The following is a 24,224-nucleotide window of genomic DNA, read 5'->3' on the forward strand; positions in this document are numbered from 1 at the left end:
AGAGCACCGGTTCAACCAGAAGGCGCCTGCAGGTCCTTTCCAGCCAGGAGATGTGGTGCTGAAACGGAAGAGAAAAGCCCACAAACTGGATGACCAGTGGGAGCAAGTCCCTTACGTTGTACAACCCACCGAATGGGACAATGGGAAGACCTACCAGATCAGTCGTGACCAGGGGGGCACCCTGGCCACAGTTTCTCGGGACCATCTAAAAAAATGCCCCCCAGCGTTGAAAGCAGAGGCTGAGGTACCGGTTCCTCCACCAGTGGAAAAGGCAGCAGAGGTAATCCACACTGTAATGGGTGACTTCCCAGCAAACTGGCCTACACAGAACGGCGCGGTGATACTTCCAGTGATACTGTTCCCACAACCCGTGGATGAAGAAGTAGTGGAAGCGGTTAACCGTGAGCCAGAACCAGTGCCAGTGCCCAGGGATGAACCTGTACCCAGCCCCCCTGCACCTCCGCCTGCTCCACACTATAGCAGGGAGGAGGAACCGATTATTCCCTCTACCCCACTGTCTAGCACCACTGACACCGGGCCCCGAAGGTCCACCCGTTCCAACCTAGGTAGACCCCCACTTAGGTACAGGGAGACCGTTTTATGAGAAAGAGGGGCCCGCAAATGTAAAAGAGTGTTGTGTGTTTGGTTGAAAAAGTTATGAAAGAATGATAAGTGAAAATGATCCGAAGTTCACCTGATTCACCGTGTGATTAGCAACCGGCAGGAGCCGGCACCGTTGTCCCCGTGGGGACCGTTTAAAGTTTAAAAGTTTGCATGGGAACTATCCATGGACAAGCCCGTGAACTCTGCAGGGCAACCACAAACGTTAGTGGCTTGTAAATATGTTGGGTACCGTTACCGTTTCCGCTATGCCGCCTCCGGAGAGGCAGGTTGGAGGGAGGGCCCTGAGCAGAGCAGGCTAGGGCCCAGCCACCAAAGGAACCGGTGGCTACCCTCTGGAGGGAAGGACAGATCCCGCTCGGGTAACTTGTGCTGGACTGTGGGTCAAGGGGTGCTGCCTGGGCTTTAGGGGCAGCATCAGGGCCAGGTTGCTTGGGTGGGAGAGAGCGGAAACCGTGACCGTATACCATTGAAACGTTAAAAGTAAATGTGCCTCCCGTCTTGGGAAGAGTTGTGATTAAAAATGTATATTATTTACCGTTTATAATGTTATACCGTTTACCTTTTCAGAAAACAAAAAGGAAAATAAAACCGGTGTTGGACGGGCAGCCCGAGGACGGTCTGTGTTTTGCTAAGGGGGAATGTGTCGCCCTGGGCAAGCCAGGGGACACAGATAACAACACACACACACCCCACATTCCCTGTAGGTACACCAGCTAACCCATAAATCCTTGTTGCCTTCCTCCAGAGGCTGATGATTCACACCAGGGGGTGGAGCCAGGCGGTTGGTGTCCGCCCACCTAGGAGATCACAGCTCTGGAGGCAGGAAGTAACCAGGAGTCCAGTGAGGGACGTGAGAGAGTGAACAGCCGAGTAGCCCAGGCAGGGCAAGAGTGCAGTTCTGTCAGGGAGGAGGAAGTGGAAGGAGTAACAACAGAGATAGCTCAGGAGGGAGCTAGAGCGAAACAGCAGTGAAGTAAAGAAAGAGAGCCTGAAGTTGGTCTGTGGCTGTGTGCCCAGACGGAGTCAGCAAGGTCAGCAGACAGTGGTGAAGATCTGCAGTGGGACTGTCTGGAGGTTGCTGGAAGGGCCACGGAGGCTGTGTGTATCCGGGGGCCTGGAGCAGTATACGAAGGGCAGTCGGCACCAGAGCAGGGGCTTTCGGATCCCAGCAAGGCTTGGAGTCGCTGTAAATTGCTAAATCCGTTAGTGAAGAGGACGTAGATCCCCCAACAAACAAGTCCTGATTGACGGCAAAGGTCCAACCACAACGGGGAAACACCGCCACCGCCAAGGCACCAGTTTCCCAGGGCCGGCGCCTGCGGGCAAAGTGTGGAGCTCCTCCGGCACAGATTGCAGTCGGGGAGCGGGTAACCGGTGGGAATCCACCGCTACCAAACAGACATTTCAAAGGTGCAGGGAAGAGACCGTCACCGCTAACTGCAGGGAACCGCAGCACCGTGAACCGTCCGAGGGACCCGTCAAACCAGCCGTTTGTTTACCGAGAACTGTGTCGTGTTTACTGGCTGAGTGAGTACCTCCGTGCCGCAAGGCACAGCACTGCCCCTGCGCCCCTGCACCCCACTAGGTCCCGGGATCACCAACCCCTACCCACGGAGGGGCAACACAACAACTGGCTGCTCCACATCACCATCCCCGGGATCCCCACATTGAGCAGCGGTGGTGAAATCACCACAACCGTGGGTGGCGTCACGAACTATAACCCCAACAAACACCCCCCTTTCACTCACGGGCGAGGAGTGTCGCTCGAGACACCCCGGGATCCGGCCCACGGCTCGAGCCACCAGGAGCAGCTGCCGGACCCGAGCAGAAGGGGTGAGCGCGGTGTGCTGACACCCTCCTCCCCGCCCGCGACACTGACACCTCACATACACCTTTACCCCTGATACTGACACCTCACATACACCTTTACACCTGATACTGACACCTCACATACACCTTTACCCCCGATACTGACAACTCACATACACGTGTACCCCCGATACTGACACCTCACATACACCTTTACCCCTGATACTGACACCTCACATACACCTTTACCCCCGATACTGACACCTCACATACACCTTTACCCCCGATACTGACACCTCACATACACGTGTACCCCCGATACTGACACCTCACATACACCTTTACCCCTGATACTGACACCTCACATACACCTTTACTCCTGATACTGACACCTCACATACACCTTTACCCCTGATACTGACACCTCACATACACCTTTACCCCTGATACTGACACCTCACATACACCTTTACCCCTGATACTGACACCTCACATACACCTTTACCCCTGATACTGACACCTCACATACACCTTTACCCCTGATACTGACACCTCACATACACCTTTACCCCTGATACTGACACCTCACATACACCTTTACCCCTGATACTGACACCTCACATACACCTTTACCCCTGATACTGACACCTCACATACACCTTTACCCCTGATACTGACACCTCACATACACCTTTACCCCTGATACTGACACCTCACATACACCTTTACCCCTGATACTGACACCTCACATACACAAGTACCCCTGATACTGACACCTCACATACACCTTTACCCCTGATACTGACACCTTACATACACGTGTACCCCTGATACTGACACCTCACATACACCTTTACCCCTGATACTGACACCTCACATACACCTTTACCCCTGATACTGACACCTCACATACACCTTTACCCCTGATACTGACACCTCACATACACCTTTACCCCCGATACTGACACCTCACATACACGTGTACCCCCGATACTGACACCTCACATACACCTTTACCCCTGATACTGACACCTCACATACACGTGTACCCCTGATACTGAAACCTCACATACACGTGTACCCCCGATACTGACACCTCACATACACCTTTACCCCTGATACTGACACCTCACATACACGTGTACCCCTGATACTGACACCTCACATACACCTTTACTCCTGATACTGACACCTCACATACACCTTTACTCCTGATACTGACACCTCACATACACCTTTACCCCCGATACTGACACCTCACATACACCTTTCCCCCTGATACTGACACCTCACATACACCTTTACCCCTGATACTGACACCTCACATACACCTTTACCCCTGATACTGACACCTCACATACACCTTTACCCCTTATACTGACACCTCACATACACCTTTACCCCTGATACTGACACCTCACATACACCTTTACCCCTGATACTGACACCTCACATACACCTTTACCCCTGATACTGACACCTCACATACACCTTTACCCCTGATACTGACACCTCACATACACGTGTACCCCTGATACTGACACCTCACATACACCTTTACCCCTGATACTGACACCTCACATACACCTTTACCCCTGATACTGACACCTCACATACACCTTTACTCCTGATACTGACACCTCACATACACCTTTACCCCCGATACTGACACCTCACATACACCTTTACCCCTCGTACTGACACCTCACATACACCTTTACCCCTGATACTGACACCTCACATACACCTTTACCCCTGACACTGACACATCACATACACCTTTACCCCTGATACTGACACCTCACATACACCTTTACTCCTGATACTGACACCTCACATACACCTTTACCCCCGATACTGACACCTCACACCTTTACCCCCGATACTGACACCTCACATACACCTTTACCCCTGATACTGACACCTCACATACACCTTTACCCCTGACACTGACACATCACATACACCTTTACCCCTGATACTGACACCTCACATACACCTTTACTCCTGATACTGACACCTCACATACACCTTTACCCCTGACACTGACACATCACATACACCTTTACCCCTGATACTGACACCTCACATACACCTTTACCCCCGATACTGACACCTCACATACACCTTTACCCCTGATACTGACACCTCACATACACCTTTACCCCTGATACTGACACCTCACATACACCTTTACCCCTGATACTGACACCTCACATACACCTTTACCCCCGATACTGACACCTCACATACACCTTTACCCCTGATACTGACACCTCACATACACCTTTACCCCTGATACTGACACCTCACATACACCTTTACCCCTGACACTGACACATCACATACACCTTTACCCCTGATACTGACACCTCACATACACCTTTACTCCTGATACTGACACCTCACATACACCTTTACCCCCGATACTGACACCTCACACCTTTACCCCCGATACTGACACCTCACATACACCTTTACCCCTGATACTGACACCTCACATACACCTTTACCCCTGACACTGACACATCACATACACCTTTACCCCTGATACTGACACCTCACATACACCTTTACTCCTGATACTGACACCTCACATACACCTTTACCCCTGACACTGACACATCACATACACCTTTACCCCTGATACTGACACCTCACATACACCTTTACCCCCGATACTGACACCTCACATACACCTTTACCCCTGATACTGACACCTCACATACACCTTTACCCCTGATACTGACACCTCACATACACCTTTACCCCTGATACTGACACCTCACATACACCTTTACCCCTGATACTGACACCTCACATACACCTTTACCCCTGATACTGACACCTTACATACACCTTTACCCCCGATACTGACACCTCACACCTTTACCCCCGATACTGACACCTCACATACACCTTTACCCCTGATACTGACACCTCACATACACCTTTACCCCTGACACTGACACATCACATACACCTTTACCCCTGATACTGACACCTCCCATACACCTTTACTCCTGATACTGACACCTCACATACACCTTTACCCCCGATACTGACACCTCACACCTTTACCCCCGATACTGACACCTCACATACACCTTTACCCCTGATACTGACACCTCACATACACCTTTACCCCTGACACTGACACATCACATACACCTTTACCCCTGATACTGACACCTCCCATACACCTTTACTCCTGATACTGACACCTCACATACACCTTTACCCCTGACACTGACACATCACATACACCTTTACCCCTGATACTGACACCTCACATACACCTTTACCCCTGACACTGACACCTCACATACACCTTTACCCCTGACACTGACACCTCACATACACCTTTACCCCTGATACTGACACCTCACATACACCTTTACCCCTGATACTGACACCTCACATACACCTTTACCCCTGATACTGACACCTCACATACACCTTTACCCCTGATACTGACACCTCACATACACGTGTACCCCTGATACTGACACCTCACATACACGTGTACCCCTGATACTGACACCTCACATACACCTTTACCCCTGATACTGACACCTCACATACACCTTTACCCCTGATACTGACACCTCACATACACCTTTACTCCTGATACTGACACCTCACATACACCTTTACCCCCGATACTGACACCTCACATACACCTTTACCCCTCGTACTGACACCTCACATACACCTTTACCCCTGATACTGACACCTCACATACACCTTTACCCCTGACACTGACACATCACATACACCTTTACCCCTGATACTGACACCTCACATACACCTTTACTCCTGATACTGACACCTCACATACACCTTTACCCCCGATACTGACACCTCACACCTTTACCCCCGATACTGACACCTCACATACACCTTTACCCCTGATACTGACACCTCACATACACCTTTACCCCTGACACTGACACATCACATACACCTTTACCCCTGATACTGACACCTCACATACACCTTTACTCCTGATACTGACACCTCACATACACCTTTACCCCTGACACTGACACATCACATACACTTTTACCCCTGACACTGACACCTCACATACACCTTTACCCCTGATACTGACACCTCACATACACCTTTACCCCCGATACTGACACCTCACATACACCTTTACCCCTGACACTGACACCTCACATACACCTTTACCCCTGATACTGACACCTCACATACACCTTTACCCCCGATACTGACACCTCACATACACCTTTACCCCCGATACTGACACCTCACATACACCTTTACCCCTGATACTGACACCTCACATACACCTTTACCCCTGATACTGACACCTCACATACACCTTTACCCCTGACACTGACACATCACATACACCTTTACCCCTGATACTGACACCTCACATACACCTTTACTCCTGATACTGACACCTCACATACACCTTTACCCCTGACACTGACACATCACATACACCTTTACCCCCGATACTGACACCTCACACCTTTACCCCCGATACTGACACCTCACATACACCTTTACCCCTGATACTGACACCTCACATACACCTTTACCCCTGACACTGACACATCACATACACCTTTACCCCTGATACTGACACCTCACATACACCTTTACTCCTGATACTGACACCTCACATACACCTTTACCCCTGACACTGACACATCACATACACCTTTACCCCTGATACTGACACCTCACATACACCTTTACCCCCGATACTGACACCTCACATACACCTTTACCCCTGATACTGACACCTCACATACACCTTTACCCCTGATACTGACACCTCACATACACCTTTACCCCTGACACTGACACATCACATACACCTTTACCCCCGATACTGACACCTCACACCTTTACCCCCGATACTGACACCTCACATACACCTTTACCCCTGATACTGACACCTCACATACACCTTTACCCCTGACACTGACACATCACATACACCTTTACCCCTGATACTGACACCTCACATACACCTTTACTCCTGATACTGACACCTCACATACACCTTTACCCCTGACACTGACACATCACATACACCTTTACCCCTGATACTGACACCTCACATACACCTTTACCCCCGATACTGACACCTCACATACACCTTTACCCCTGATACTGACACCTCACATACACCTTTACCCCTGATACTGACACCTCACATACACCTTTACCCCTGATACTGACACCTGACATACACCTTTACCCCTGATACTGACACCTCACATACACCTTTACTCCTGATACTGACACCTCACATACACCTTTACTCCTGATACTGACACCTCACATACACCTTTACCCCCGATACTGACACCTCACACCTTTACCCCCGATACTGACACCTCACATACACCTTTACCCCTGATACTGACACCTCACATACACCTTTACCCCTGACACTGACACATCACATACACCTTTACCCCTGATACTGACACCTCCCATACACCTTTACTCCTGATACTGACACATCACATACACCTTTACCCCTGATACTGACACCTGACATACACCTTTACCCCTGACACTGACACCTCACATACACCTTTACCCCTGACACTGACACATCACATACACCTTTACCCCTGACACTGACACATCACATACACCTTTACCCCTGATACTGACACCTCACATACACCTTTACCCCTGATACTGACACCTCACATACACCTTTACCCCTGACACTGACACATCACATACACCTTTACCCCTGATACTGACACCTCCCATACACCTTTACTCCTGATACTGACACATCACATACACCTTTACCCCTGATACTGACACCTGACATACACCTTTACCCCTGACACTGACACATCACATACACCTTTACCCCTGACACTGACACATCACATACACCTTTACCCCTGATACTGACACCTCACATACACCTTTACCCCTGACACTGACACCTCACATACACCTTTACCCCTGACACTGACACCTCACATACACATTTACCCCTGATACTGACACCTCACATACACCTTTACCCCTGACACTGACACCTCACATACACCTTTACCCCTGATACTGACACCTCACATACACCTTTACCCCTGATACTGACACCTCACATACACCTTTCCCCCTGATACTGACACCTCACATACACCTTTACCCCTGATACTGACACCTCACATACACCTTTACCCCTGATACTGACACCTCACATACACCTTTACCCCTGACACTGACACATCACATACACCTTTACCCCTGATACTGACACCTCACATACACCTTTACCCCTGATACTGACACCTCACATACACCTTTACCCCTGATACTGACACCTCACATACACCTTTACCCCTGATACTGACACCTCACATACACCTTTACCCCTGATACTGACACCTCACATACACCTTTACCCCTGATACTGACACCTCACATACACCTTTACCCCTGATACTGACACCTCACATACACCTTTACCCCTGATACTGACACCTCACATACACCTTTACCCCTGATACTGACACCTCACATACACACATACTTTTCTTACCCGCTGTCCTGGTGAAGCATTTTTCAGCCTCACTTATTCTCTGTTGCAGGTCATTCAGCGTCTTCTTCTGCTCCTCTGAATATCTCTTGTTGGCCTCCAGATTATTCTGAGTCTCCTGTAACGATTTTTTAACATTAGAGAGTTCTTTCTCCTTCAGGAGTAAATCGTCCTCTTTGTCCTTTAGTTTCCCCTGCGTCATCCTGAGGTTGCTTCTTGTTTGAGTCAACGTGGACTCTGATGTCTTCTTCTGTGTGTTCACCAATTTGAGGTTCTTCTCACATCTAGAGTATAAAGCAAGAAGTAGAAGTGAGGACAATTGTAGAGGATCCATGGAAGAAGGGTCTGTGAGGAGGTGAGACGTCTTACAGGCCATGCATGTACAGTTAGGTCCAGAAATCTTTGGACAGTGACACAATTTTGGCGAGTTGGGCTCTGCATGCCACCACATTGGATTTGAAATGAAACCTCTACAACAGAATTCAAATGCAGATTGTAACGTTTAATTTGAAGGTTTGAACATAAATATCTGATAAGAAATGTGACAATTCCTACAATTTCTTACAAACACTCCACATTTTAGGAAGTCAAAAGTAATTGGACAAATAAACCAAACCCAAACAAAATATTTTTATTTTCAATATTTTGTTGCGAATCCTTTGAAGGCAATCACTGCCTTAAGTCTGGAACCCATGGACATCACCAAACGCTGGGTTTCCTCCTTCTTAATGCTTTGCCAGGCCTTTACAGCCGCAGCCTTCAGGTCTTGCTTGTTTGTGGGTCTTTCCGTCTTAAGTCTGGATTTGAGCAAGTGAAATGCATGCTCAATTGGGTTAAGATCTGGTGATTGACTTGGCCATTGCAGAATGTTCCACTTTTTTGCACTCATGAACTCCTGGGTAGCTTTGGCTGTATGCTTGGGGTCATTGTCCATCTGTACTATGAAGCGCCGTCCGATCAACTTTGCGGCATTTGGCTGAATCTGGGCTGAAAGTATATCCCGGTACACTTCAGAATTCATCCGGCTACTCTTGTCTGCTGTTATGTCATCAATAAACACAAGTGACCCAGTGCCATTGAAAGCCATGCATGCCCATGCCATCACGTTGCCTCCACCATGTTTTACAGAGGATGTGGTGTGCCTTGGATCATGTGCCGTTCCCTTTCTTTTCCAAACTTTTTTCTTCCCATCATTCTGGTACAGGTTGATCTTTGTCTCATCTGTCCATAGAATACTTTTCCAGAACTGAGCTGGCTTCATGAGGTGTTTTTCAGCAAATGTAACTCTGGCCTGTCTATTTTTGGAATTGATGAATGGTTTGCATCTAGATGTGAACCCTTTGTATTTACTTTCATGGAGTCTTCTCTTTACTGGTGACTTAGAGACAGATACACCTACTTCACTGAGAGTGTTCTGGACTTCAGTTGATGTTGTGAACGGGTTCTTCTTCACCAAAGAAAGTATGCGGCGATCATCCACCACTGTTGTCATCCGTGGACACCCAGGCCTTTTTGAGTTCCCAAGCTCACCAGTCAATTCCTTTTTTCTCAGAATGTACCCGACTGTTGCTTTTGCTACTCCAAGCATGTCTGCTATCTCTCTGATGGATTTTTTCTTTTTTTTCAGCCTCAGGATGTTCTGCTTCACCTCAATTGAGAGTTCCTTAGACCGCATGTTGTCTGGTCACAGCAACAGCTTCCAAATGCAAAACCACAGACCTGTAATCAACCCCAGACCTTTTAACTACTTCATTGATTACAGGTTAACGAGGGAGACGCCTTCAGAGTTAATTGCAGCCCTTAGAGTCCCTTGTCCAATTACTTTTGGTCCCTTGAAAAAGAGGAGTCTATGCATTACAGAGCTATGATTCCTAAACCCTTTCTCCGATTTGGATGTGAAAACTCTCATATTGCAGCTGGGAGTGTGCACTTTCAGCCCATATTATATATAGAATTGTATTTCTGAACATGTTTTTGTAAACAGCTAAAATAACAAAACTTGTGTCACTGTCCAAATATTTCTGGACCTAACTGTATGTATTTACGTATGTATGTGCCCTAACATATATTTAACCCCTTAGTGACGGAGCTAATTTTCACCTTAATGACCAGACCAAATTTTGCAATTCTGACCAGTGTCACTTCATGAGGTTATAACTCTAGAACGCTTCAACGGATCCCGGTGATTCTGAGATTGTTTTTTCGTCACATATTGGACTTCGTGTTAGTACCAAATTTAGGACAATACTTTTTGCGTTTATTTATGAAAAAAATTGAATATTGGCAAAAATTTTGAAAATTTTGCAATTTTCAACTTTTGAATTTTTATACCGTTAAACCAGAGATTTCTGTGACACAAAATAGTTAATAAATAACATTTCCCACATGTCTACTTTACATCAGACCAATTTTGGAAACAAAATTTTTTTTTGTTAGGAAGTTAGAGGGGTTCAAAGTTTATCAGCGATTTCTCATTTTTACATCAAAATTTACAAAACCATTTTTTTAGGGACCACATCACATTTGAAGTGACTTTGAGAGGCCTAGATGATAGAAAATACCCAAAAGTGACACCATTCTAAAAACTGCACCCCCCAAAGTACTCAAAACCACGTTCAAGAAGTTTATTAACCCTTCAGGTGCTTCACATGAACAAAAGCAATGTGGAATGAAAAAAAAGCAAAAATTAAATTTTACCTAAAAATGTTGCTCTAACCCAAATTTATTCACTTTTAGAAGAAATAACACAACAAAATGGACCCCAAAACTTGTTCCCCACTTTCTTATGAGTGCGCCGATACCCCACATGTGGTCAGAAACCTCTGTTTGGACAAATGGGAGGGCTCGGAACAGAAGGAGCAATATTTGAATTTTGGAAAGCAAATTTGGCTGAAATAGATTGCGGGCACCATGTTGCATTTACAGGTCCGCTAAGGTACCTAAACAGAAGAAATCCCTCACAAGTGACACCATTTTGGAAACTAGACCCCTCAAGGCTTCTATCTAGGGGTATAGTGAGCATTTTAGATCCACAGGTACTTCTCAGATTTTGTTAACGTTACGTTGTCATATTGAAAATTTTAATAATTTTCTCAAAAATGTTGCTTTAGCATCAATTTTCTCACTTTTTCAAGAGGTAATTCCAAAAATTTGACCTCAAGGTTTGTTAACCACTTTTTTATGAGCGCGGTGATACCTCACATGTGGTCTGAAACCTTTGTTTGGACAAATGGGAGGGCTTGGAACGAAAGGGGCAATATTTGAATTTTGGAAAGGAAATTTGGCTGAAAAAGATTGCGGGCACCATGTCACATTTGGAGGACCCCTAAGGTACCTAAACAGCAGAAACCCCGCACAAGTGACCCCATTTTGGAAACTAGGCCCCTCAAGGAATTTATCTAGATGTTTGGTGAGTACCCTGAACCCCCAGGTGCTTCACAGAATTTTATAACGTTGAGCCATGAAAAAAAAAAAATAAAATTTTACCACAAAATTGTTATTTCAACCAGGTAGCTTTTTTTTTTACAAGAGTAAAAGGAAAATATTCAGCATAACATTTATTGTGCAATTTCTCCTGAGTTTGGCGATACCTTATATGTGGTGGAAATCAACTGTTTGGGAACGCGACAGGGCTCGGAAGGGAAGGAGTGCCATTTGACTGCAAAATTGGCTGGAATCAATAGCGGACGCCAGGTTGCATTTGGAGAGCCCCTGAGGTGCCTAAACAGTGGCTGTCCCCCACAAGTGACTCCATTCTGGAAACAAGACACCTCAAGGCTTTTATCTAGGTGTATAGTGAGCAGTTTGAATCCACGAATACTTCACAGATTTTGATAAGCTTAGGTTGCCATATTGAAAATTTTCATTTTTTTCACAAAAATGTTGCTTCAGCATCAAATTTCTCACTTTTTCAAGAGACAACAACAAACCGTGGACCCAACAGGTTGTTATCCAATGTCTTATGAGCACAGGGATACCCCACATGTGGCCAAAAACCTCTGTTTGGATAAATGGGAGGGCTTGGAATGGAAGGAGCACCATTTGAATTCTGGAAAAGTTGAGATAAATTGCGGGCACCATGTCACATTTGCAGGGCCCCTTGGGTACCTATACATCAGAAAACCCCCACAAGTGACTCCATTTTGGAAACTGGATTTTATTCAGGAGTATAGTAGCATTTTGAATCCACAGGTACTTCACAAAAATGTTGCTGTAGCAACAAATGTCTCACTTTTAGGCTATGTGGCCATGATCCAGCGACACGGCGTCCAGTACACAGTGTCAGCCTCCTGCAGAGATGTGAGTGTTGTCCACGGGATAACGCAGCTGCCCATGCCCACGATTTGGGTTCAGGCCGCTGTGGAGCTCTATGCTACCTGCAGAGAACACTCATCTCCGCAGCATAAATTGACATGCTGAGGCTCGGGAAGCTGCGCCACAGGTCGGTTTATGCTGCGGAGAAGAGAAGCACAGTGGGCATGAGATTTCTAAAAATCCTTCCACTGTGCTTCTACTGCACAACGCAGCGTTATGGACGCAGGGAAAACACTCTGCGCCCAAAACGCTGCAAAACCCTGATTGTGGGCACACAGCCTAAAATGCTACAATGGATGAATGGATAGATGTCAAACAAATATAACGTCCCACCCCCTGCATATTCTAAGCTGGCGCCCTTTAGTGCCTTTCATGTGGCACTAAAGGGTGCCTAGCCTTGTATTTAGCCCCCCAAAAAATTAATTAAAATAAACGACGTGGGGTCCCCCCTATTTTTGATAGCCAGCTAGGGTAAAGCAGACAGCTGTAGCCTGCAAACCACAGCTGACAGCTTCACCTTGGCTGGTGATCAATTTGGAGGGCTCCCCAGGCGTTTTTTAAAAAAAAAAAAACAAAACGTGGGGTCCCCCCAAATTAGATCACCAGCCAAGGTGAAGCAGACAGCTGGGGTCTGGTATTCTCAGGGTGGGAAGAGCCATGGTTATTGGACTCTTCCCAGCCTAAAAATAGCAGGCCGCAGCCGCCCCAGAAGTGGCGCATCCATTAGATGCGCCAATCCTGGCGCTTCGCTCCAGCTCATCCCGCGCCCTGGTGCGGTGGCAGACGGGGTAATATATGGGGTTGATACCAGCTGTAATGTCACCTGGCATCAAGCCCTGGGGTTAGTGATGTCACGGCATCTGAACAGATACCCGACATCACTAACCCAGTCAAGAAATAGAAAAAAATAAAGACAAAAAAAAATTTTATTTGAAAAAAAACTCCCCGAAACATTCCTCTTTTACCAATTTATTGTAAATAAATAAATTTCGGTCGCTGTAATCCATTTTTGAGGTCCCACGCCGTCTCTGGATCTTCTAGAATATGGGGGGCACGTTCAGGGAACGTATCCCCCATTTTCTGGAAGAGCAAGCTCTCCATGAGCAGTGTGGGTGCAGTAATCTGAGAATACTGCACTCACACTGCCCCGGTCCAACCTAGGGCAGAGTGACCTGCAGTAACCTCATTCCAGAATATGAGGGGCACGCTCACAGAACGTACCCCCCATTTTCTGGAACAGCAGCCTCTCCATGTGAGGAGTGTGGCTGCAGATCACTGCACTCACCCTCCCCCGGTCCACAGTGGAGCCTGTGCATCAGCGACGTCAGCAGGATCCCTGCTTGCAGGGATCCAGCTGACAGCCGCTGTCTGCGCATGCGCCGCCAGCATTCAAGAGAAGGAGGCGGCGTGATCGCGGGGCCGGAGCACCAGCAGACAGGTAACGTATGACCGGGGGCTGGGGGGGGGTGACGGAGGGTGACGGGGGGACCTGGGGACAACTTTCTGCCGCATGTGACGTGTCACATGCGGCAGAAAGAGTAGGATGAATGCGGCCGCCATTTTCCACGCTCCGGAGGGGGGAGGGGGGAGGCGGCTCTGGAGAACCGGAGGGGGCTCCGGGGACCAGAGATCTCCGGTGTACCGGAGGAGGGGTCAGGGGGAGGACATTTCCCTCCGATCTGAAATGTTTGATCATTTCAGATCGGAGGGAAATGAATGCAGAGCCGGCGGCGGCGGCAGTTTTCAGCGCGCGTCGGCGCCATCTTGGATTTTCCGGAGGGGGGGTAGGGGTGGTGGGGGGGACTCTCCGGTACCGGGGGCTTTTGGGGCACTAGAGGATTATATTTATTTCTCATCTGACATGTTTGATCACGTCAGATGAGAAATAAATCAATTTTACCGGCCATTTTTTTTTTTTTAATGTTGTCGCCGGTATACGGTGTATACCGGCGATCGCATTAACGGGGTCCAAAAAAAACACCCCGATTCATAATCTTGGGGGTCTCAGCTACCTCCGGTAGCTGAAACCCCCGAGATTTTTCGTCACTGGGGGGCGCTACAAGCTTTTTCCGGCCTGACGTCTCAAGACGTCGGAACAGAATAAGTACCCTGTTTTTCCGACGTCTTGAGACGTTAGGCCGTCGCTATGGGGTTAATACTGTTTGGTTTTATTATGCCACGTTTTCATATGTTATTTTGCCTATGCTGGAAAAAAAAGGTGACCCACGTTATGTGGTAGAGTTGTGGTGTGCAGAAACCGGGGACTCTACACCGGTGCTAAAAAGAGAAGTCTGCAAAGAGTCTACACCGGTGCTAAAGAGAGAAGCCTCAACAGAGTCTACACCGGTGCTCAAGAGAGAAGCCTGCACAGAGTCTACACCGGGGCTAAAGAGATAATACTGCACAGAGTCTACACCGGTGCTAAAGAGATAATACTGCACAGAGTCTACACCGGTGCTAAAGAGATAATACTGCACAGAGTCTACACCGGGGCTAAAGAGATAATACTGCAGAGTCTACACCGGTGCAAAAAGAGACGTCTGCAAAGAGTTTACACTGGTGCTAAAGAGAGAAGTCTGCAAAGAATCTACACCGGTGCTAAAGAGAGAAGCCTCAACAGAGTCTACACCGGTGCTAAAGAGATAATACTGCACAGAGTCTACACCAGAGCTAAAGAGATAATACTGCACAGAGTCTACACCGGTGCTAAAGAGAGAAGCCTGCACAGAGTCTACACCAGTGCTAAAGAGAGAAGCCTGCACAGAGTCTACACCAGTGCTAAAGAGAGAAGCCTGCACAGAGTCTACACCGGTGCTAAAGAGATAATACTGCACAGAGTCTACACTGGTGCTAAAGAGAGAAGCCTGCACAGAGTCTACACCAGTGCTAAAGAGAGAAGCCTGCACAGAGTCTACACCGGTGCTAAAGAGATAATACTGCACAGAGTCTACACCGGTGCAAAAGAGAGAAGCCTGCACAGAGTCTACACCGGAGCTAAAGAGAGAAGCCTCAACAGAGTCTACACCGGTGCTCAAGAGAGAAGCCTGCACAGAGTCTACACCGGGGCTAAAGAGATAATACTGCACAGAGTCTACACCGGTGCTAAAGAGATAATACTGCACAGAGTCTACACCGGGGCTAAAGAGATAATACTGCAGAGTCTACACCGGTGCAAAAAGAGACGTCTGCAAAGAGTTTACACTGGTGCTAAAGAGAGAAGTCTGCAAAGAATCTACACCGGTGCTAAAGAGAGAAGCCTCAGCAGAGTCTACACCGGTGCTAAAGAGATAATACTGCACAGAGTCTACACCAGAGCTAAAGAGATAATACTGCACAGAGTCTACACCGGTGCTAAAGAGAGAAGCCTGCACAGAGTCTACACCAGTGCTAAAGAGAGAAGCCTGCACAGAGTCTACACCAGTGCTAAAGAGAGAAGCCTGCACAGAGTCTACACCGGTGCTAAAGAGATAATACTGCACAGAGTCTACACTGGTGCTAAAGAGAGAAGCCTGCACAGAGTCTACACCAGTGCTAAAGAGAGAAGCCTGCACAGAGTCTACACCGGTGCTAAAGAGATAATACTGCACAGAGTCTACACCGGTGCAAAAGAGAGAAGCCTGCACAGAGTCTACACCGGTGCTAAAGAGAGAAGCCTGCACAGAGTCTACACCGGAGCTAAAGAGAGAAGCCTGCACAGAGTCTACACCGGTGCTAAAGAGATAATACTGCACAGAGTCTACACCGGTGCTAAAGAGAGAAGCCTGCACAGAGTCTACACCGGTGCTAAAGAGATAATACTGCACAGAGTCTACACCGGTGCTAAAGAGATAATACTGCACAGAGTCTACACCGGTGCTAAAGAGAGAAGCCTGCACAGAGTCTACACCAGTGCTAAAGAGAGAAGCCTGCACAGAGTCTACACCGGTGCTAAAGAGAGAAGCCTGCACAGAGTCTACACCGGTGCTAAAGAGATAATACTGCACAGAGTCTACACCGGTGCAAAAGAGAGAAGCCTGCACAGAGTCTACACCGGTGCTAAAGAGAGAAGCCTGCACAGAGTCTACACCGGAGCTAAAGAGAGAAGCCTGCACAGAGTCTACACCGGTGCTAAGGAGAGAAGCCTGCACAGAGTCTACACTAGAGTTGAGCGTGGTTCGCGGTTCGTAATTCTCCAGTTCGCGGTTCGAGTGATTTTGGGGGCTGTTCTAGATCAAACTAGAACTCGAGCTTTTTGCTAAAGCTCGATAGTTCTAGTTACGTTCGAGAACGGTTCTAGCAGCAAAAAGCCAAGCTAATTACTAGCTGGCTTTCCGCTGTAATAGTGTAAGTCTCTCTCTGACTCACACTATTATAAATTTCAGTGTATAGTGTGCGGTAACAGTGCATTCAGATCACTGCTGTTTGGATAATGGCGTTCGCCATTTTTCTTTTTTTTCCTTGTCTTCCTTCCCTAAGCGTGCGCGTGTAGTGGGGCGGGCCAGCATGTCAGCCAATCCCAGACACACACACAGCTAAGTGGACTTTTTGCCAGAGAATCAACGGCATGTGTGATAGGATGTCCATGTCACATGTCCCTGCATTATAAATACGGGCATCTGCCCGTCTGGACACCATTATCTGCCTTCTGCGTCTGGGTGTCAGTCACCGCTGGCGTAGCTCCTGTCTCCGATACTGCTGTGTACGCTCTACACACAGCGCTATACAGAATAGGGATAGAAGTTTCTTTCAGCTCTTGTAAGGGCTAATTACAGCTGGCTCAGAGCCATAGGTGACAGTCAGGTCCGTGAAAACAGATTCTAACAGCTACAGATAAGAGCGTCTGTGTAGCTAAGGTCAGGGACTTCCTCGCTGCATTTCACCATTAGGAGGGATAGAAAGGGAGGCTTCCTTTCCTCTACCCAGACCCACAACCCTGCCACTGTACCCTCCTGCCCTTTGCACACTCAAGCTCATTGTTACCAAGCCATTATACTAGCAAACACTGAGGAAACTTAGTGGCATCCTAAACGTGGCTGTTGGACTTCATTAGTGTCCCACTGGTGCCAAGATATTTGCAGCACCTCTGCATTGCCCACTCAAGCTCATTGTTACTAAGCCATTATACTAGAAAGTGTGACGCCCTGGACTAGCCAGGTCGTCACAAAAATACCAACACACACACCCCCACCCTAGGCAGTTACACCAGCCAAACCAAAAACCCTTGTTGCCTCCCTCCAGAGTCTGATGTCCACACCAGGTGAGATGGAGCCAGGCGGTTGGCCCCACCCACCGAGGAGTTCACAGGCCTGGAGGTGGGAAAGGTGTCAGATTAGTCTTGGAGGTGAAAGAGAGAGGAGTGACCACTGAGGTGTCTGGGTTGGAGCCCAGACACTGACAGCAAGGTTGGCAGACGGTGGTGGCCATCTGCAGGAGTTGGTGGAACTCCGCAGAGCCGAAAGGACCGGGGTCGGGCGTCGGCCCGCCGGTACTGGACCGGGGAACGGAGTGAAGCTAAGCACACAGGCAGGGCCATCGGACCTTGGCCAGGCTTGGAGCCACCGTCAATAGTCAAATCCGAATGTGACATGAACCCCCGGGGTTCCCTAACTACCAAGTTCCGATTGAAGGCAACCGTCCACCCAGAGAGGATATACAGCCACCGCCACAGGCTAGAGATCCAAGGGCCAGCACCTGTGGGCACAACGGGCTCCTACGGCACCTATATGCCGGGGAGCGGACTACCGGTGGGCAACCATAGGAGTCAAGAACATTCTTAAAGGTGCAGGGAAAGACAGCCACCATCAGACGTCAGGGGAGAGCACAACAACAACACTGCAGCCGGCTGCGGGACCTGTCCATCCGGCCGTTTTGGTTTACCATAGACGTTGTCAGTGATTGTCTGAGTGAGTACACCAGTGCCGTCCGGCACCGTGCCGCGCAGTCCCTGCACCCCAGCCATCCAGCCTCCCCGTCACCACCACCAGGCCCCGGGAACACCAAACCCCCTACCCACGGAGGGGACAACATCTCAGCTGCACCCTACCATCTCTCCCGGGATCCCCGTTACCAGCAGCGGTGGTGCCCTCATCACCACGACCCGTGGGTGGCATCACGAACAATCTCCCTAACCAAACCATCCCCATTTCACTCATGGGTGAGGAGCGCTGCTCGAGTCCCCGGGTCCGGCCCACCGCTCGAGCCACCGAGCAGCAGCAGCCGCAGCACCGGACCCGAGCGTGGCGAGCGCGCCTCCCTCCGCCCGCGACACAAACACTGAGGAAACTTAGTGGCATCCTAAAAGTGGCTGTTGGACTTCATTAATGTCCCACTGGTGCAAATCTATTTCTAGCACCTCTGCATTGCACACTCAAACTCATTTTTACTAAGTTATTATACTAGCAAACTGTGCTGCCAGTTTAAGGGCCATAGTTGCATTGTAATGGATAGTCAGTGTTGGTTCTTCAGCTGTCAATAAAGCTAGACCACCGCTGCAATCTACACCACCTCTCAATTTTTACGAACACATTTTAAGTGCACAATCTTGTCGCAATATAAATGATTGGCAAAATGACAGATGCTGGTGGAAAGGGGAACAGGCGTGTTGGAAAAGGAAAAAAGTTTGTGTCCGTGGGGAAGGTGGCAAAGCTCCATTAACATCTGCTGAAGACAGACCATCTACCAGCAAAATGAAGATGTCTACTACTTTCCGTGGACAATCAGATGTGCTCCCTTTTTTACGAACACAAACAACTGGAACAAAGGTAGATGATGGCCAAAAAAAGAAAATGCTTGAATGGATCTCAAGTGGTCCAACAAGTGCCCTCTCCTCCACCTCAACTACCGCATCCAAAAAACACCAGTCCTCGGAGTTGTCATCCCAATCACACTTGCTTTCTCCCAGCTCTGAAGTCTCCATCCGCCCTGCACAGTATGGTGGAGCAGAGATGGCTGAGTCTGCAGAGCTGTTCAGTCACACTATAGCCTGGGAATCAGAGGTCTGCTCCCAAGCTACAGTGAGTACAGACCAGGAAATGGTCTGCAGTGATGCCCAGAACCTTTGTGACTCAGATTCAGGCCGTGATGACCAAGTTTCTGAGCATAATGTTGACCCTTATTCACAAACTGAAACACCTGTTGTAATAGACAATGAGGAACATACTGATGACGATGAGACGCAAATACCAGATTGGGATGACAACTTAAATATTCGGTCAGGGCAAGAAGAGGCTCGGTCTGAGGGGGAGGGGAGTGCAAACACAATGCTTGATGAGGAAGTTATAGATCCCACCTACTGTCAACCCACAGTCAGGCACTCGAGGAGGTCAACAGAGGCGGTGGAGGAGGATGCAACTGACGACAAAGTTACGTTGTGCCTTCCTGGACAGAGTAGGAGTACTGGTAGCACGTCTACAACTGCATCCTCAGCCACCACTCTGCCTCTGAGCACTAGTCGGGGGGGCTCAGCAGGTCGCATGCCCTCTAAGCCTTGCCTAGCCTGGTCCTTTTTTGACCTTGCAAAGGATCGCCCAGATCATGTGATCTGTAAAATTTGTCAGGAATCTGTTAGTAGAGGCCAAAACCTCAGCAGTTTGACAACTTCTTCAATGAATCGTCACATGAATAAATATCATATGTCCCAGTGGGAAGCTTACCGTGCTGCAATGCGGCCTAGCATAGTGAACCATCCACCGCCTGCCCCTTCCAGTGCATCCGCGTGCTCTTCATCTTCTAAGACTGTGGGGACAGCTGTCACACCTGGTTTTCCACGCACAACTTCCACCACTGTAACTGCAACAGGCAGTTTGCTTGGTAGGTCGTCAGTTGGTTTGGAAGGGGAAAAAAGTGCGTGTGTACAGCTCTCTCAGGCATCGATAGCATCAACGTTGGATGAAAGCAACATCATGTCTACGCCTGCACTTTCCTCACAAACCTGCATTTTTTCAGGGACACCCTACTCACCACCATCTCCACACAGCAGCCAGATCTCTGTCCCTCAGATGTGGACAAATAAAAGGCCATTTCCTGCGACCCATGACAAAGCTAAGAGGTTGACTTTATCCCTCTGTAAGCTCTTGTCTACCGAAATGCTGCCTTTCCGCCTGGTGGACACACAGGATTTTAGAGACCTTATGTCTGTCGCTGTGCCCCAGTACCAGATGTCCAGTCGCCACTACTTCTCTAAGAAAGGTGTGCCTGCGCTACACCAGCATGTCGCACACAACATCACCGCTTCCTTGAGAAACTCTGTGTGAACGGGTGCATTTCACCACCGATACTTGGACCAGTAAGCATGGACAGGGACGTTACATGTCGCTGACTGGGCACTGGGTTACTATGGTGATAGATAGTGAAGGGTCTGCTGCACAAGTCTTGCCGTCCCCACGACTTGGGCGTCAATCCTTTGTCTGTCCAAGTTCCTCCACTGCTTCTGCCTCCTCAACCTCGTCTGGGTCCTCCACCTCCGCCCCAAGCCTGCCTGGTCAGGCCACCAGCGTTGGAACTTCGCAGAAGGAATCACGCACCCCTCATTACTATGCTGGCAGCAGAGCGCAACGGCATCAGGCGGTCTTTAGCTTGACATGTCTTGGAAATAGGAGTCACACAGCGACTGAGTTGTGGGCAGCTCTGGAGACTGAGTTTAATAAATGGTTGTCTCCACTCAACCTGCAGCCTGGTAAGGCCGTGTGCGACAATGCAGCAAACCTGGGTGCGGCCCTTCGCTTGGGCAAGGTGACACACGTGCCTTGTATGGCTCACGTGTTGAACCTTGTTGTCTAGCAATTTTTAACACACTATCCCGGCCTAGATGGCCTTCTGACCAGAGCACGAAAACTGTCTGCTCACTTCCGCCGTTCAACCACCGCAGCTGAGCGACTTGCATCGCTCCAGAAGTCTTTCGGCCTGCCGGTTCATCGCCTGAAATGCGATGTGCCGACACGCTGGAATTCGACTCTCTACATGTTACACAAGATGCAGAGGTGGGGCAGATCACCCTGATGGAGTGGTCTCAGATCAAGGACCTATGCACCCTTCTGCACAGTTTCGACATGGCGACGAATATGTTTAGCGCTGACAATGCCATTATCAGCATGACAATTCCAGTCATTTACATGCTGGAGCACACGCTAAACACTATTCGGAGTCAGGGGGTGGGACAACAGGAAGGGGAGGGACTACAGGAGGATTCATATGCGCAAGACACATCAACATCACCAAGGTCCAGACGTTCATCATCACCAACGCGGCAGGCATGGGACCATGGGGGACAGGGATCAACAAGGGCGCATGGTAGCAAGCGAAATGTTGAGAAAGGTGCAGGAGAACATGAAGAAATGGAGGATGAACTGTGGACATGGAAGACTCAGCGGATGAGGGAGACCTTGGTCAAATTTCAGTTGAAAGAGGTTGGGGGGAGATGACAGAGGAAGAAAGAACGGTTAGCACCTCTATGCCACAAACACAGCGTGGACTTGGTCCGCATGGCTGCGCAAGACACATGAGTGCCTTCTTGTTGCACTACCTCCAACATGACCCTCGTATTGTCAAAATTAGAAGTGATGATGACTACTGGCTTGCCACACTATTGGATCCCCGGTACAAGTCCAAATTTTGTGACATAATTCCAGCCATAGAAAGGGACGCACGTATGCAGGAGTATCAGCAGAAGCTGTTACTCGATCTTAGCTCGGCTTTTCCACCAAACAACCGTGCAGGTGCAGGGAGGGAATCTCCCAGTTGTAACTTGACAAGCATGGGACGGTCTCGTCATCTCCAACAGTCTACCCGTACCAGTAGGACCGTATCTGGTGCTGGTAACAGCAATTTTATGGAATCTTTTCATAATTTTTTTAGACCCTCCTTTGCAAGGCCACCAGAGACAACAAGTCTGACACATAGTCAATGGCTGGAGAGGATGATACAGGAGTATCTCCAAATGAACATCGATGCCATGACTTTGCAAATGGAGCCTTGCTCATTTTGGGCTTCAAATCTTGAAAAATGGCCAGAGCTCTCCCCTTACGCCTTGGAGATTTTGTCGTGTCCAGCTGCCAGCGTTGTCTCTGAACGTGTCTTCAGTGCTGCTGGGTGTGTGCTGACAGATAAGATTGTTTCCTATGTGGTTTGAGCGGTTCGCTCATCTCTAGTCTACACCGCTGCTAAAGAGAGAAACCTACACAGAGTCTACACCGGAGCTAAAGAGATAATACTGCACAGAGTCTACACCGGTGCTAAAGAGAGAAGCCGCCACAGAGTCTACACCGGTGCTAAAAAGAGAAGCCTGCACAGAGTTTACACCGGTGCTAAAGACAGAAGCCTGCACAGAGTCTACACTGGTGCTAAAGAGAGAAGCCTGCACAGAGTCTACACCGGTGCTAAAGAGAGAAGCCTGCACAGAGTCTACACCGGTGCTAAAGAGAGAAGCCTGCACAGAATCTACACTGGTGCTAGAGAGAGAAGGCTGCACAGAGTCTACACCGGTGCTAAAGAGATAAGCCTCCACAGAGTCTACACCGGTGCTAAAGAGAGAAGGCTGCACAGAGTCTACACCGGGGCTAAAGAGATAATACTGCACAGAGTCTACACCGGTGCTAAAGAGATAATACTGCACAGAGTCTACACCGGGGCTAAAGAGATAATACTGCAGAGTCTACACCGGTGCAAAAAGAGACGTCTGCAAAGAGTTTACACTGGTGCTAAAGAGAGAAGTCTGCAAAGAATCTACACCGGTGCTAAAGAGAGAAGCCTCAGCAGAGTCTACACCGGTGCTAAAGAGATAATACTGCACAGAGTCTACACCAGAGCTAAAGAGATAATACTGCACAGAGTCTACACCGGTGCTAAAGAGAGAAGCCTGCACAGAGTCTACACCAGTGCTAAAGAGAGAAGCCTGCACAGAGTCTACACCAGTGCTAAAGAGAGAAGCCTGCACAGAGTCTAC

At 48.7% G+C, this 24,224-nt stretch overlaps 1 protein-coding gene across 2 annotated transcripts in view; it reads right to left on the minus strand.

The window, feature by feature from the left end:
• LOC142302968 (uncharacterized) overlaps positions 1 to 24,224 on the minus strand; it is a 324,150-nt gene that overhangs the window by 72,217 nt on the left and 227,709 nt on the right. For both annotated transcript variants that reach the window (XM_075344072.1, XM_075344079.1), the window contains one exon: positions 8,996 to 9,276. In XM_075344072.1, coding sequence (XP_075200187.1) covers positions 8,996 to 9,276 — 281 coding nt within the window. The remainder of the gene's footprint in view (positions 1 to 8,995; positions 9,277 to 24,224) is intronic.

Source organism: Anomaloglossus baeobatrachus, chromosome 1, assembly GCF_048569485.1.
Source record: "Anomaloglossus baeobatrachus isolate aAnoBae1 chromosome 1, aAnoBae1.hap1, whole genome shotgun sequence".
Lineage (NCBI taxonomy): Eukaryota > Metazoa > Chordata > Amphibia > Anura > Aromobatidae > Anomaloglossus > Anomaloglossus baeobatrachus.